This window comes from Neltuma alba, unplaced genomic scaffold (assembly GCF_004799145.2).
Source record: "Neltuma alba isolate B1F8T4 unplaced genomic scaffold, ASM479914v2 tig00011322_pilon, whole genome shotgun sequence".
Taxonomy (NCBI): Eukaryota; Viridiplantae; Streptophyta; class Magnoliopsida; order Fabales; family Fabaceae; genus Neltuma; species Neltuma alba.
In genome coordinates this window covers 9151-25632 of record NW_021636029.1, presented here as the reverse complement: position 1 = coordinate 25632, position 16482 = coordinate 9151, and the positions used below count along the sequence as shown (strand labels likewise).

Below are 16482 nucleotides of genomic sequence, written 5' to 3'. Positions count from 1 at the left end.
TTTTTTTTGGGCAAAAAGTTTGTACTTTGTAATTAACTTGAAGGTCGTCAGTACCTAACCTTAGTTTAACATTTTTTTCTTTTATCAAATCAATCCCTCCTTCTGTTTGGCCAAAAAAAAAAAAATCAATCCCTCCTTCCTAGAAATTGCATGGCGTGCACTGACGCGCCTACTCGTCAACCTCACTTTTTGAGTCAAAGTCATAAAGTTGGCGACTTTACCGAACGAACCAATTCCATCCTTCAAGAAAATTGCTAAGCCAATCAAAACAAAACCGCGTGGGCTCTTTCTTCTTCCCACTAATCATCTGCAGCCTCTCATCCTCCATCTCTGATTTATTTCCAGAGTTCTCAAGACAACAAAGTGCTCTTCCTGCTTCTCCATTGCATAGATATGGCCCTTGTTGCTGCTTCATCCTCTTCCTCTGCTCAATCCCTTCCCAAGAAGAATGATGTTTTCATCAGCTTCAGGGGTGAGGACACTCGCTCCAACTTCACTAGCCATCTTTATCATGCTTTCTGCGGAAAACAAATCAGAACCTACATAGACTACCAACTTGTGAAAGGGGATGAGATCTCACCATCACTTGTGCAAGCTATCGAGGATTCATATGTATCTGTGGCGGTGTTCTCTGAAAATTATGCTGCTTCAAGATGGTGCTTGGATGAACTCACCCATATACTCCATTGCAAAAGAGTTCAAGGACAGATTGTTATTCCTGTCTTCTATAAAGTCGACCCATCTCATGTACGCAAGCAGACTGGCCTTTACGAGCAAGCATTTGAGAGATATGAGAGAGATCTCAAGGTTGACCAACACAAGATGCAAATGTGGAAGCAAGCTCTTAATGAAACTGCAAATTTAGCTGGTTATGACTCTCACACATTTAGGTAATTAATAAATTCATTAATTTTTTTCTGTTCACAAAAGATGGAGTTTGCAGAGATTTACGTGATGGATCAAATGATTAAGACATTCTATTCAATTTTTAGTAAACATTTTTAGGTCTTCATCATTTATCATTTATATTTATACACTCTATACAATTTATTCTTTGTTTATTTATCACTTATCATTTATCATTTGCTTTTAATAAATCAATTTTTTCTGCTTAATTGCGCTTTTCTTTTTTTGCCTTTTATTTTTCTTATGTCAGGGATGAATCCGAATTGATTCAAAAGATCGTCAAAGACATATTGCAGAAACTGAATCACAAGTACCCCCAGCTGAACTAAAAGGACTCATAGGCATTGAGGACAACTGCGCAGAGATTGAATTATTGTTGACAGATTTCCAAACCATTGGAATATGGGGCATGGGGGGCATCGGCAAGTCAACCATTGCCAAAACCATATTTTTAAGATATTCTTCTGATTATGATTATTCTTGGTTCTTGGAAAATGTAAGAGAAGGGTCTAAAAATGGACTTACTGAATTACGCCGTAAATTTCTCTCTCGTCTGCTAAGGGATGATTCCCTTATTGATACTTCAACCTCTTTTCTTGAGTCAAGGCTTAGTCATATGAAGGTTTTTGTTGTTCTTGATGATATCAGTACGGAGGCGCAATTAGAAGAGTTGATTGGAGAACCTTTTTGCTTTGGGCCAGGAAGTAAAATTCTCATCACAACAAGGGACAAGCATGTGCTTAGCAAAGGAGTTGATGTAATATATAAGGTTAAGGAATTGAAGTTCCATCAATCCCTTGAACTTTTCAGCTTAAATGCCTTCAGCACTAGCTTGCCGATAATGGGATATGAAGAACTGACAGACAGGGCAGTTGTTTATGCACAAGGAATTCCATTGGCTTTAAAAGTCCTGGGTTCATATCTTCGTGGCAGAAGTGAGGTTGAATGGAAGAGTGCTTTAAGCAAACTTAAGAAGAGTCCTCATCCAGGTATTCAAAAGGTGTTAAGGTTGAGTTATGATGGATTGGATGATGAGGAGAAGAAAATATTTCTAGACATCGTGTGCTTTTTTAAGGGAGAACCGACAGAATTTGTAATCAGTTTATTAGATAGCTTTGGCTTCTCTGGAGCAATTGGGATAAGAATACTTCATGACAAGGCTCTTATAGAAGTCTATGATGGTTCATGTGTTGAAATGCATGATTTAATACAAGAAATGGGTTTACAAATAGTTCGTGAAGAGTCTAATGAACCTGGAAGACGTAGTCGATTATGCAATCTTGAAGAAATTTATGATGTTTTAGCTAATAACATGGTAAGAAATTCATACTTTCTTTTCTAACCTATATACTTGTTACTTTATGAATAATGTGAATGTAGTTACAATATAATTTACTTACTATGGTTTCTTTACTCTCTTTTTTAAGGGATCAAAGAAAGTTGAAGGAATAATGTTGGATGTTTCTCAAATTAAAGATGTACATTTGGAAGCTGACATTTTCAAGAAGATGCCTAATATGAGATTTCTCCAATTTTATTCTGGCAGCAGCTCAGGTCATGTGCACCTTCCAGAAGGTCTCAAATTTCTTCCTAATAAGATGAGGTATCTAGAGTGGCATGGATTCCCTCTTAAATCTCTGAGGTCCACTTTTTGTCCTGAAAAACTTGTTGAGCTCTACCTACCCCATAGCCATTTACAAAAGCTTTGGAACGGAGTGCAGGTATGTATAAAATTATTTGTGTTTCATGTTTTTCATTTAATTGAAACTTGTTGGTGATCTCATTTGAACTTTCTACCTATCTTTGTTGGTATAGGATTTTGTGAGCTTAGAAGTGATAGACCTCAGTCGTTCCAAACAACTACAAAAGCTGCCGAATCTCTCCAAATGCTTGAATCTCAAAGTGGTAAAACTTGAGAATTGCAAAAGTTTGTGCTCTGTTCATTCCTCAATTTTGTCTCTCCACTCGCTTGTTGAGTTGAACTTATATAAGTGCAAGAAACTTGAGAGGCTAAAAAGTGAGTTACATTTAAGATCTCTACAAGATATCAATGTGATGGGGTGCTGGAATCTCAAGGAGTTCTCAGTGTCCTCGGATGAACTGAGAGAATTGGATTTAGAATCAACAGGAATTGAAATCTTGCACTCGTCTGAAGCGCGTTCAAGTAAATTGGAAGAGCTCAATCTTAGAGGCTCAAGACTTGTGAACCTTCCTGACCAGTTATCTTGCTTGACAAGTTTGACGGTTCTTAATCTTGAACACTGTGAAATCATTGATGATTTGAAGCTACATATCTTTTTTGATGGCATGTTGTCTTTAAAAGCAGTGTACCTGCTTGAGTGCGGTAACATAATTGAACTCCCTAATAATACTAAGCATCTTCTAGGATTGAAGTTGCTTAGGGTATGGAATTGTAGGAGGCTTCGTTCTTTACCGGAACTGCCACCATCCATTAACTGCCTAATTGCCATTAGTTGCAAGTCGTTGGAAATTGTGTCAACTTGTAAACCATCAAGTGGTGACCCAATAGACTTCTCATTCAGGAACTGTATGCAACTGAATGAACAATCGCTTCACAATATCATGGAGGCAGCTGCCTATTCTATGACTTACTATTTATTGCATAAAAGTAAGAATTACTGGGGTCATTGTTTGGTTTGTGTTCCCGGAAGCAGAGTACCGGAGTGGATCAAATACAGGGCAGCACAAAGCTCTATAACTGTTGAACTCCCTCAAATTTCAGACTCAATGGGTTTCTTCTTCTGCATTGTACTTGATGTTCACTCAGAAATTTACTGTGATAGTCAAAGATTGATCTGCTCATGCTGCTGGGAAGGTTTTCCGACGGGACATTCAGTACTTGTAGATGCTTTTGGAGCTATGAACTCTGATGATGTTTTTATATGGGCTGCCGTAGCAGATGAAACAATAGTGAATGAAATTAGAAGAAGAAATCAACAGTTGTTCACTAACATAAAGACTCGTTTTGAATTCTCTGCTGTACCTTTTGGGGATAACCCACTGATCTCTGGCAAAAGCAAGTCAATGATCAAAGAATGCGGGGTGTGGCCAGTATCTGTCGCAGAATGTCAGAAATTTGTTGAGCAAATGGAAATAGAGAGGAAAAGGAAGAGACCTCACGATGTTGAAGAGCAACAACCACCGCCTCACTTAAAAAAAAATGGAGTTTGATGAGGGTACACATGCCAGCACTTAAAGAGTAGATATAATCTGAACTCCCTTCTTTATTCTTTAGGCAAGTAATCTCCCCCCCCCCCCCCCAAAACTGCTTTATTTATTAGGCCTCTATTTTTGCATTTTCCTCATGAACAGTGTTTATATAAAGAAGGATTTGAAAATCTATTTTGAAGAAGAAAAACTAATAAAGCAAGTTAGATTGTCTTTTACACACTAAGCTATTTTTTTTATACCTGAACAATCTAATTCTAGATAAGTTTAATTGAGGGAGACTAGTTAAAGTGGTTCATAGGTATTTTTGAAGGAATTTGAAAGATGAAAGAAGAAGAAATAAGGAAAAATACGTTAAAAATAGACTATTATATAATTAAATAGCTTAGCTAGCATTGGTCAAAGCATTGTTTCACAACATGCATTGGTCAACATTGTAGGTGGCGTTAAAATTATGGGAAGAAAATTGAACATAATTTAGGGTTTGAGGAAATGTTTTGAAGCTTGCTCGCATAAGCCCATTTCTCTGGATGCTTCCCAATTTTTGTTGTCTCTTTACCTGGTTTCTATTTTTGCATTTTATTTTTCACATAAATTAAGAACAAGTGTTTATCATTTAATTTGTCTGTCTACTGGGTTAGGCATGAAAATGTGTGCTAGATGGTTTGAAATCACAAGCAGATCGAATCTACAACCTCCTACTTGTAAAAAAATGTTTATATCACTAGGTTACAATGTAATTGGTGTTATTTTACTTATATGATATTAAGAAAATTGAACTTTTTCTGCATTAAATGAAGAATCTCATTCTTAGAGGCACCTTGTTTAGATTCCTCTTAAAGTTTTGCAAGTGCAATTTGTCATCGCATATTAAAATTTTTTCCCCTTCTCTTGATGGAAGTGATTCTTGATTCTTTGAAAGCAGGTTGTCTTCAACTGTAAATTCTGATTCAAACAACGGAAATACATTTATACTATTTATGCACTACAATTATTAATTATAACAACATGCAAATTGCAATGTAGGAATCAAAATAATCAATCGTAAAGCCCACCTAACATTTTTCTTTCTCAATTTCTTTCAATACTTCATCCAACTCTCTTGTTTGCAGGATTTGTGAGTTGTGGCATATGACTCAGGATCTCCAGAAATCTTAATGGAGTGATGATTAGCAGCTTATCATTATAATTGAGAATATTAATCTTCTTCTTCTTCTATCATCCTCTCACTTTATTTAGGGATCACACTCTTACAAGTGAAGTGTCAGTCAGGTAAGGGAAAAGATAAGAACAAGGATAACTGAGAATTGAATATGGCTTTTGCTGGTTAGAAAGAGTATTTTGAATTGTGTGAAAAGAGCAATGTATATGTGCTGGTACTAGCATGCTTTATGGACATAATCTTGTGTGGTTGGGTTGTTTTATTGATAATTTGAAGTACCACATTTGTCTGATTTTACACGGGTATCTTAAGGATTCAAACAACTCAATTGAGGATGTTCGAGACTTGGTCTTCGGATTTTGTCAAGTTCCCAGCGTGTTTTCATTTGACAAAAAGTGTTTTGAATTGTCAATGTTGCAGACATAAATAGTATCTTATGGCTATTATTATTAGCGAAGCTTTCTATTTTAATTTTAATTTTAATTTGATAAAAAGAGATATATATATATATATATATAATGTTTATTTTATCTCTCATCATATTACAGTTTCAATTTAACTTTGTAGATGGTATTCCAATGGGCAAGCTACTTGGAGGGTAGGAAACTACAAGAAGGAATCAACAGTAGTTCACTGACATAAAGCTTTTTTCCTTTTTTTCCAAACGGCTTGAACATAAAGCTTTGCTTTGAATTCACCGTTGAGGCTTATATTTGACCGCCTAGGTTTAATAGGAAATTTTGTTGCAACAAAAGTCTGGTTGTCTGTGTGTTGGGATTTAGAAGCATGGCCAGCGAGGTTACCCCTGACAGCTTAAGAAGAGTGTTGCGGCCGCCATTTTGTCCAACAAAAGTACTGCCTTTGACTTTTAACAGAAAATCAAGTTGGCTAATTTAAGAAGATTAAAAAAATTATTAAATTATTTTAAAATATTTATATTTATTGTTTTTCCCCACACTAATAATTCTTGTTTATAAAGTTTGTGCTCTGTTCATTCTTCAATCTTGTCTCCCCACTCACTTGTTGAGTTGAACTTATTTGGGTGCGTGAAACTTGGGAGTTTAAAAAGCGAGTTACATTTAAAATCTCTAAAGCATATCAATGTGATAAATTGCTGGAATCTCAAGGAGTTCTCAGCGTCATCGGATGAACTGAGAGGATTGGATTTAGGTAACGGAGGAATTGAAATCTTGCACTCGTCTGTGGGGTGTTCAAGTAAATTGGAAGAGCTCTGTCTCAGTGGCTCAAGGATTGTGAACCTTCCCAACCAATTATCTTGCCTGACAAATTTGATGATTTAAAGCTACAAGTCTTAGTTGATGGCATGTTGTCTTTAAGAAAAGTGGAACTGATTGATTGTTGGAATTTAATTGAACTCCCCAGTAATACTAAACACTTTTTAGGATTGAAATCTCTTAGCATAAGGGGCTGTAGGAGGCTTCGTTCTTTACCAGAACTACCAGCATCCATTGCAAACCTACAATGCGATGATTGCAAGTCGTTGGAAATTGTGTCAACTTGTAGACCATCAAGTGGTGATCCAGTAGACTTGTCATTCAAGAATTGTGTGCAACTGAACGAACAATCGCTTCACAATATCATAGAGGCTGCTGTTTGTTCCATACCTTATTATTTATCGCATAAAAATAAGAATTACAGGGATCGTTGTTCGATTTGTGTTCCGAGAAGCAGAGTACCAGAGTGGTTAAAATGCAGGGCAGCACAAAGCTCCGTGATTTTTGAATTCCCTCGAATTTCAGACTCAGCGGATTTCTTCTTCTGCGTTGTGCTCGGTGGTCATTCAGAAATTAATTTTAGGATTTCTTTGAAATGCACATGCTACTTGGAAGGTTTTGATACGGCACATTCAGAACTTGAACTGGTTTTTCGAGAAATGAAACCCGATCATGTTTTGATATGGAATGCTGCCTTGGCATATAAAGGGATAATGGATGAAATTAGAAGAAGAAATCAACAGTTGTTCACTAACATAAAGCTTCGCTTTGAATTCTCTGCTGTAATTTATGGGTTTAGGAAGTTAATGATCTCTGGCAAAAGGACAAGAAGAAAGTTAATGCTCAAAGAATGGGGGGTGTGCCCAGCCTATGTCTCAAAATGTGAGAAATTTGTTGAGTAAATGGAAATAGAGAGGAAAAGGAAGAGGCCTCAAGATGTTGAAGAGCAACAACTACCACTTTAGTTAAAAAAAAAAGAAGAAAAAAGATCGACTTTGATGAGGGTACCCATGGCAACAAATGTCCTCTCCCCCCCCCGCACACGTGTATTCTAGTGGAGATTTAAAAGTTTGTTAGGTATACTCTCAAATTAATGAAATGGGTACCCTACTTTGAGAGTGGATATAACTTGAACTACTTTCTCTAGGCAAGCACTCTCTCTCTCTCTCTGTATGATTATTTTTTCCCTCTGTTAAGCTTCTATTTCTGCATTTTCCTCATTAATTTAGGATGTCTATTCTTGACTATCTCTTCAGCTCGGCCTAAAAGCGTGGCCAGACCATCAAACATGGTGGGGGGGGGGGGAAGAAGAAGAAAGACAAAGTCAATTGAATTTTAATTAGATGGAAAAAGAGAAGACTGAGTTATATAAAAAAGGAATTGAAAATATATTTTGGAAAAAAAATACTAATAAAGCAAGTGAGATTGTCTTATATGCACTAAGCTATTTTTCATACTCGAACAATCTAATTCTAATGAAACTATGCTTTAGTGTAAGATTTCTAAAATTTGCAGATTAATTTAATTGAGGGAGACTAGTTAAATTGATTCACTGGTATTTTTGAAGGAATTTAGAAAATGAATGGAGAAGAAATAAGGAGAAATAGGTTAAAAATAAATTATTATATAATTAAATAGCTTAGCTAGTATAGGTTAAAACATCGGGTTAAGACAACATTAAAATAGGGGGGATAAAACTGAACATAACTTAAGGTTTAAGGATTTATTTTGACGCTTGCTCATATAAGCTCATTTCTTCAGATGTTTTCTAATTGTTCTGTCTCTTTACCAGGTTTCTATTTTTGCATTTTATTTTCCTCATAAATTAAGAAAAATTGTTTATTCTTTAATTTGTTTGTCTATTGAGTTAGGCATGAAAGCGCATGCTAAATGGTTTGAAATTACAAACGGATCAAACCTGCAGCCTCCTACTTGTCAAAAAAAAATTTATGCCACTAGGTTGCAGTGTTATGGGCATTATTCACTACAAAAAAACAGCTGATTAGCGACGGAATTTGCGACGGAAACAAATTCGGTCGCTAATTTCTGACGGAATTATGACGGAAATTCCGTCGCTAATTTTTTCGACGGATTAGTGACGGATCACCGACGGAATTTTTGTCCGTCGCTAATTCGTCAGAAAATCCGTCAATAAATATTTAGCAACGGAATTAGCGATGGAATCTTTTTCCGTTAGAAAATTCCATCACTAATCCGTCAAAAAAATTAGCGACGGAAATTCCATCGCAATTCCGTTAGAAATTAGCGATGGAATTTGTTTCCGTCACAAATTTTAAGAAAATAAATTATATAGGATATATATACAAGTAGGAGAATACTGTTTATCATAATCTATTTAAATTATTTAATTTTTTATATAGAATAATTTATTAGATTTTATTATAATAGTTATTTTTTGAATAACAAGATTTTTTGACTAATTGTAAATGATTTTCTTCAAATATATAAAACACATATACATAATATAATATATGTAATTAAATTGTATATCTTGTCAATGTTAATTAAAAATAAATTTAAAAATATTTATAAAAAATATTTATGATTTAAAATTCAAAATTAGTGTCGTTAGAAATTAAAATTATATTAAAAATATTTTTTTAAAAAATAAAACATTATAAAAAATAGTAAAACAAATATTTAAAAATTATTTTTTCATTAAAATAGTTATGATTAAAATTATCATATAGTATATTTTTAGTTTTTAATAATATATATGTATATATAATTGTTCGAGTAAAATAATATAATATATATTTAATTTTACATAATAAGTCAACAGGTTCATTGCAGCTCAACTGGTAAAGCCGTACGTGCACATGGAGGAGGTCCTAGGTTCAAACCATGGAGAAGTCACTTTGAGGAAGGAATTATGTGGTGATAACACGTGGCGCACACATGGTAGGTAGAGGTGAGGTGGCAGGCACATGTGGTAGGCAGAGGTGTGACACGTGGCAGGTGGAGGTGAGGTGGCAGCGACACATACTGGTGATCCCCAGTGATGGCGTGGCAATTGGTAGAGATGCCATGTGGCATTTTATTTTATTTTTTAAAAAATCGAGTTAGTGACGGAATTTTTCCGTCGCTAATTTGTGATAGAAATTTCTATCAAGAATTAGCGACGGAAAAATTCCGTCGGTAATTAGCGACGGAATTGAAATTCCGTCATTAATCAATTAGCAACAAAGGAATTAGCGACGAAACAAATTCCGTCGCTAATTCCGTCATTAAATAAAAAATTTCGTCGCTAAATTCCGTCACTAAAAGCATATTTTTTTGTAGTGATTTTACTCATATGATATTAGGAAAATTAAACTTATTTTATCTCACTTTGTTTAGGGGTCACCCTCTAACAGGCAAAGTCTCAGGTAAGGAAAAAGAGAAGTGTGAGGAGAAATTGAGAATTGAATATGGCTTTTGCTGGTTATAAATTGCATTTTGAATTGTGTGAAAGAGAATGTATATTTGCTGGTTACTAGCATGCTTTATGGACATATTCTGGTGTGGTTGGTTTGTTTTATTGATAATTTGAAGTACCACATATTTGTATGATTTTACACAAGTATCTTGAGGATGTTGTAGACTTGGTCTTCGAATTTTGTCAAGTTGACCAGAGTGTTTCCTGTTGAAGATGTTGTAGACATAAGTAGTATCTGATGGTTATTATTATTAGCAAAGCTTTTTATTTTAATTTGATAAAAAGAGAGATACATTGTGTTTATTTTATCTCTCATCACATTATAATTTCATTCTTGTTTTTATTTTTATATTATTTTTTAAGGACTAGGGATATTTCCAAGACTGTAAAATCACCAGTTGTAAGCTGTGGGTTTAATTGCATCCTCTGCCCACTATTTCCGCATAATTTAGATTCTTCTCCATATTTTTCTCGTCATTCTAGATTTTTATCCCCTCTAATAGAAGTTACGATAGTGGAAAAAAAACGAAATTTTCAGAGCAAAGGAGAAACTAATTAAATGGTGCTGATATGAGATTAGTATCAACTACTAGGATACTCCAATATTTCCTCAAATGAATAACTGATTGTTATCATATGATGCAGAACTCAACATGGAATCCCAACTAGTTTGATCCCTTTTATCATCATCTACTAGTATTAAATTATGGTTTCAAGGGAGACAAAAATATATAACAATGATTTTGAATACACAATATAACAGGACATATCATGTTCTTATTTTAAAAATTATAACAAGACACGGAAACAAGTAATTGAAACATGATAAATATTTGTTAAGAAAAATCGTTTGACACCTGGAACAGAAGACAATGCCATGAAAGGATCATGCAGGTGCAGCTTTCAGGGAAAGAAAATCCGAAATTTTGTTGGTATAGAAGTCTGGTTGTATGTTGTTGTTAGGATTCTGAAGCATGGCCAATGGGGTTACCCCTGGCAGCACAAGAAGAGTTTTGCGGCCGCCATTTTGTCCGAACAAAATATCAGTGTCTAGTCTGACCCCAACCATGCAAATCTGTCATTTGGGGATATCAGACCAGATTCAGGGCAAGCTTCTTGACCAAAATGTCAAGTTCTTTCATTCATACGTCAAGAATGCAAAATAGGGAAATGTAAAAGCTTACTTGCTTAGCTAAGTAGTCTATCATAGAAGTTGAGGGCTTTCCAACCACTAGGGTCTCACGTTGTGTAGATCCACTAATAGCACCAACCAGAGATCCCCCACCTAAAATCAATTAGATATCGTACTAATTATTGGAGCATTAGATAGATTATTAACTTCAGGGGGGAAGTATGAGGAAATTTCATATTGATAAGAAAGTTTTAATGATGTCTATACTGAAACTTGAAGTACAGCTCAACAGGATGAAATCTGAAATACTTTAAATGAGCCTACATAATATATTAAAATCTGAAATACTTATCTCAAAAATAATTTAAATGATTATAAAAATTTCAAGCAAGCCTTACTCTTATCTAATTTTCCCAATAGTTATTAATGTTTTTCTAAGTAATTCTTTCTTAGCTTGGATTTATTGTTGTAAGGCAGGGGAATTAAACTCAAGGAAACTGGAAATTAATTTGAAGTTCATCAGTAACTAACCCCAGTTTAACGTTTCAGATTAGAGAATAACAACTTATCTTCTTGACTACCAAGTCACAAAGTTGTACTCTTTTGATGATGAAGGCTAATCAAATCAATCCCTCCTTCCTGGAAATTGCATGGCATCCACAGACGCGCCTCCTCATTAATTAGCCTCACTTGTTGACTGAAAGTCATAAAGTGGCACACTGTTAATTACATTCTTCAAGGAAATTACTAAGCCTATCAAAACAAAACCGCGCAGCCTGTTTCTTTTTCCACTCGTCTGCATCTTCTGATACTCCATCTTTGATTTATTTTCAAAAAGTTCCCAATACTATACAGTGCTCTTCCTGCTGCTCGATCAGATAGAGATATGGCCCTGGTCGCTGCCTCATCCTCTTCCTCTGCTCAATCCCTCCCCAAGAGGAATGATGTTTTCATCAGCTTTAGGGGTGAGGACACTCGCTCCAACTTCACACTAGCCATCTTTATGATGCTTTTTGCAGAAAACAAATCAGAACCTACATAGACTACCAACTCGTGAAAGGAGATGAGATCTCACCATCACTTCTGCAAGCTATCGAGGATTCATATGTATCAGTGGTGGTGTTCTCTGAAAATTATGCTTCTTCAAGATGGTGCTTGGATGAACTCGCCCATATACTCCATTGCAAAAGGGTTCAAGGACAGATTGTCATTCCTGTCTTCTATAAAGTCGACCCATCTCATGTACGCAAGCAGACTGGCATTTACAAGCAAGCATTTGAGAGATATGAGAGAGATCTCAAGGTTGACCAACACAAGATGCAAATGTGGAAGCAAGCTCTCAATGAAACTGCAAACTTAGCTGGTTATGACTCTCACACGTTCAGGTAATTAATAAACTCATTAATTTTCTTCTATTCATAAATGATGGCGTTTGCAGAGATTTACGTGATGGATCAAATGATTAAGACATTCTATTCAATTTTTGGTAAACATTTTTAGGTCTTTATCATTTATCATTTATATTTATACACTCTACAATTTACTGTCTGTTTATTTATCACTTATCATTTATCATTTGTCTTTAATAAATCAATTTCTTGAGCTTAATTGCGATTTTTCCTCTTTGGCCTTTTATTTTTCTTATGTTAGGGATGAATCCGAATTGATTCAAAAGATTGTCAAAGACATATTGCAGAAACTGAATCACAAGTACCCCACAGCTGAACTAAAAAGACTCATAGGCATTGAGGACAACTGCGCAGAGATTGAATTATTGTTGAAAGATGCCAAAACAAAAACCATTGGAATATGGGGCATGGGGGGTATCGGCAAGTCAACCATTGCCAAAACTATATTTTTAAAATATTCTTCCCATTATGATTATTCTTGGTTCTTGGAAAATATAAGAGCAAAGTCTAAAAATGGACTTACTGAATTACGCCGTAAATTTCTCTCTCGTCTACTAAGGGATGATTCCCTTATTGATACTTCAACCTCTTTTCTTGAGTCGAGGCTTAGTCGTATGAAGGTTTTTGTTGTTCTTGATGATATCAGTACGGAGGGGCAATTAGAAGACTTGGTTGGAGAACCTTTTTGCTTTGGGCCAGGAAGTAAAATTCTCATCACAACAAGAGACAAGCACGTGCTTAGCAAAGGAGTTGACATAATATATAAGGTTAAGGAATTGGAGTTCCATCAATCCCTCGAACTTTTCAGCTTGAATGCCTTCAGCACTAGCCTACCCATAATGGGGTATGAAGAACTAACAAAAACGGCAGTTGTTTACGCACAAGGAATTCCGTTGGCTTTAAAAGTTTTGGGTTCATATCTTCGTGGTAGAAGTGAAATTGAATGGAAGAGTGATTTAAGGAAACTTGAGAAGAGTCCTCATCAAGATATTCAAAAGGTGTTAAGGTTGAGTTATGATGGATTGGATGAGGAGGAGAAGGCAATATTTCTAGACATTGCTTGCTTTTTGGTGGGACAGCTGACAGAATTTGTAATCAGTTTATTAGATAGCTTTGGCTTCTGTGGAGCAATTGGGGTAAGAACGCTTCATGACAAAGCTCTCATAGACGTCTGTGATGGTTCACGTGTTGAAATGCATGATTTAATACAACAAATGGGTTTGCAAATAGTCCGTGAAGAGTGTATTGATGAACCTGGAAGACGTAGTAGATTATACAATTTTGAAGAAATTTATGATGTTTTGGCTAATAACATGGTAAGAAATTCATACTTTCTTTTCTAACCTATATACTTGTTACTTTATGAATAATGTGAATGTAATTACTATATAATTTACTTCCTATGTTTTCTTTACTCTCTTTTTTAAGGGATCAAAGAAAGTTGAAGGAATAATGTTGGATGTTTCTCAAATTAAAGATGTACATTTGGAAGCTGACATTTTCAAGAAGATGCCTAATATAAGATATCTCAAATTTTATTCTAATAGTTATTCTCCTTTCCACACTTCCTCAAGTCATGTGCACCTTCCAGAAGGTCTCAAATTTCTTCCTAATAAGTTGAGGTATCTAGAGTGGTATGGATTCCCCCTTAAATCTCTGCCGTCCACTTTTTGTCCCGAAAAACTTGTTGAGCTCCGCATGCGCGATAGCCATCTACAAAAGCTTTGGAACGGAGTTCATGTATGTATAACCTTATTTGTGTTTCATGTTTTTCATTCAGTTGAAACGTCTCGGTGTCCTCATTTGAACTGTCTCTCTTTGCTGGTATAGGATTTTGTGAGCTTACAAGAGATAGACCTTAGTGGTTCCAAACAACTACAAGAGCTGCCTAATCTCTCCAAATGCTTGAATCTCAAAGTGGTGGAACTTGAGCAATGCGAAAGTTTGTGCTCTCTTCATTCCTCAATCTTGTCCCTCTACTCGCTTGTTGAGTTGAACTTACGCGACTGCAAGAAACTTGAGAGTCTAAAAAGTGAGTTACATTTAAGATCTCTAGAATATATCGACGTGTTCAGGTGCTGGAATCTCAAGGAGTTCTCAGTGTCATCGGATGAACTGAGAGACTTGGAATTAGACGAAACAGGAATTGAAATCTTGCACTCGTCTGTAGCGCGTTCAAGTAACTCGAAAAGTATCGGTCTTAGAGGCTTAAGACTTGTGAACCTTCCCGACCAATTATCCTGCTTGACAAGTTTGAATGCTCTTAGGCTTTACGACTGTGAAATCATTGATGATTTGAAGCTACATATCTTTTTCGATGGCATGTTGTCTTTGAGAGAAGTGACGCTGAAGAGGTGCGGTAACATAATTGACCTCCCCAGTAACACTAAGCATCTTTTAGGATTGAGATATCTTGACGTAATGGGTTGTAGGAGGCTTCGTTCTTTACCAGAACTACCACCATCCATTGCAACCCTAATTGCCGATGATTGCAAGTCGTTGGAAATTGTGTCAACTTGGAGATCAAGTGGTGATCAAATGTACTTCAGATTCAATAACTGTGTGCAACTGATTGAACAATCGCTTCACAATATCATGGAGGCTGCTGCTTATTCTATACCTTATTGTTTATTGCATAAATATAAGTACATGGGTGATTGTTCGATTCATAAATATAACTCCATCCATCGTTATACGATTTGTGTTACCGGAAGCAAAGTACCAGAGTGGATCAAATACAGGGCAGCACAAAGCTCCGTAACTATTGAACTCCCTCAAATTTCAGACCTGACGAGTTTCTTCTTCTGCATTGTAGTTGATGTTCATTCAGAAATTAACGGTGGAAGTCAAGCTTTTGGGTGCACATGCTACTTGGAAGGTTTTAAAGCGGCAGATTCAACACATGGCACGGTTCTTCCAGATATGAAATCTGATGATGTTTTTATATGGACTGATGACTCAGCAAGTCAAATGATTGTGGATGAAATTCGAAGCAGAAATCAACAGTCTTTCGCTAACGTAAAGCTTCGCTTCGAATTCTCTGCGTATAACCATGCAATGATCCCTAGCAAACGAGAAACAAGCAAGTTAATGATCAAAGAATGCGGGGTGTGGCCAGTATCTGTCTCAGAATGTCAGAAATTTGTTGAGCAAATGGAAATAGAGAGGTAAAGGAAGAGGCCTCACAATGTTGAAGACCAACAACCACCGCCTCACTTAAAAAGAAATCAAGTTTGATGGGGGTACGCATGCCAACACCTAGAGAGTGGATATAATCTGAACTCACTTCTTTATTCTTGAGGCAAGTAATCTCTCTCTCTCGTTGTTTTATCTCTCTATTAGGCTTCTATTTTTGCATTTTCCTCGTGAATGGTGTTTATATAAAGAAGGATATGAAAATTTATTTTCCGGAAAAAAAAAAACTAATAAACCAAGTGAGATTGTCTTTTATAGTGTAAGCTTTTTTCTTTTTTCTTTTTTTTTACACTTGAACAATCTAATACTAATTAAACTAGGCTTTAATGTAAGATTCCTGAAATTTGTAGATAAGTTTAATTGAGGGAGACTAGTTAAGATGGTTCATTGGTATTTTTGAAGGAATTTAAAAGATGAAAGAAGAAGAAATAAGGAGAAATAGGTTAAAAATAAAATATATAATTAAATAGCTTAGCTAGCATTGATCAGAGCATTGTCTTACAACTGATATCGGTCAACATTGTCAGTGGCATTAAAATCAGGGGAAGAAAATTGAACATAATTTAGGGTTTGAGGAAATTTTTTGAAGCTTTCTTGCATAAGCTCACTTCTTCAGATGTTTTCCAATTGTTGTGTCCCTTTACCGGGTTTCTATTTTTACATTTTATTTTTCACATAAATTAAGAACAAGTGTTTATCATTTAATTTGTTTTGCCTATTGGGTTAGACATGAAAGTGCGTGCTAAAGGGTTTGAAATCACAAGCAGATGGAACCTACAACCTCCTACTTGTAAAAAAATATTTATGCCACTAGG

General features: G+C 35.6%; 2 protein-coding genes and 1 pseudogene across 2 annotated transcripts; 2 read left to right on the top strand and 1 right to left on the bottom strand.

Moving 5' to 3' along the window:
- Window positions 1–339: 339 nt before the first annotated feature.
- Window positions 340–3441, top strand: LOC114711868 (putative disease resistance protein At4g11170; the record flags this gene model as incomplete). The annotated part of the gene is made up of 5 exons (XM_028896298.1): window positions 340–890; window positions 1157–1225; window positions 1408–2221; window positions 2334–2627; window positions 2722–3441. Coding segments are annotated over exons 1-5 (2394 nt in total), but the record flags the coding sequence as incomplete, so codon positions are not given.
- Window positions 3442–10817: 7376 nt separating this feature from the next.
- On the bottom strand, window positions 10818–11880 carry LOC114711867 (phosphoglycolate phosphatase 1B, chloroplastic-like). Its single transcript, XM_028896297.1, has 3 exons — window positions 11754–11880; window positions 11116–11216; window positions 10818–11006 (listed from the first exon to the last, which is right to left on the bottom strand). The coding sequence occupies exons 1-3, from the start codon at window positions 11878–11880 to the stop codon at window positions 10818–10820; spliced, it is 417 nt and encodes a 138-aa protein (XP_028752130.1).
- Window positions 11881–11949: 69 nt separating this feature from the next.
- LOC114711866 (disease resistance protein RPP4-like) lies at window positions 11950–15643 on the top strand (annotated as a pseudogene).
- The last annotated feature ends 839 nt before the right edge of the window (window positions 15644–16482 follow it).

What these genes read in the sequence shown, in the direction of transcription:
- LOC114711867 (XM_028896297.1), bottom strand. Translation starts at nt 11,880, where the DNA reads ATGGAGTATCAGAAGATGCAGACGAGTGGAAAAAGAAACAGGCTGCGC. An exon ending in TTATGACTTTCAGTCAACAA is followed by an intron (nt 11,217 to 11,753) that starts GTGAGGCTAATT and finishes AATTGATTTTAG; the next exon opens with GTGGGGGATCTCTGGTTGGT. An exon ending in TAGACTACTTAGCTAAGCAA is followed by an intron (nt 11,007 to 11,115) that starts GTAAGCTTTTAC and finishes CCCAAATGACAG; the next exon opens with ATTTGCATGGTTGGGGTCAG.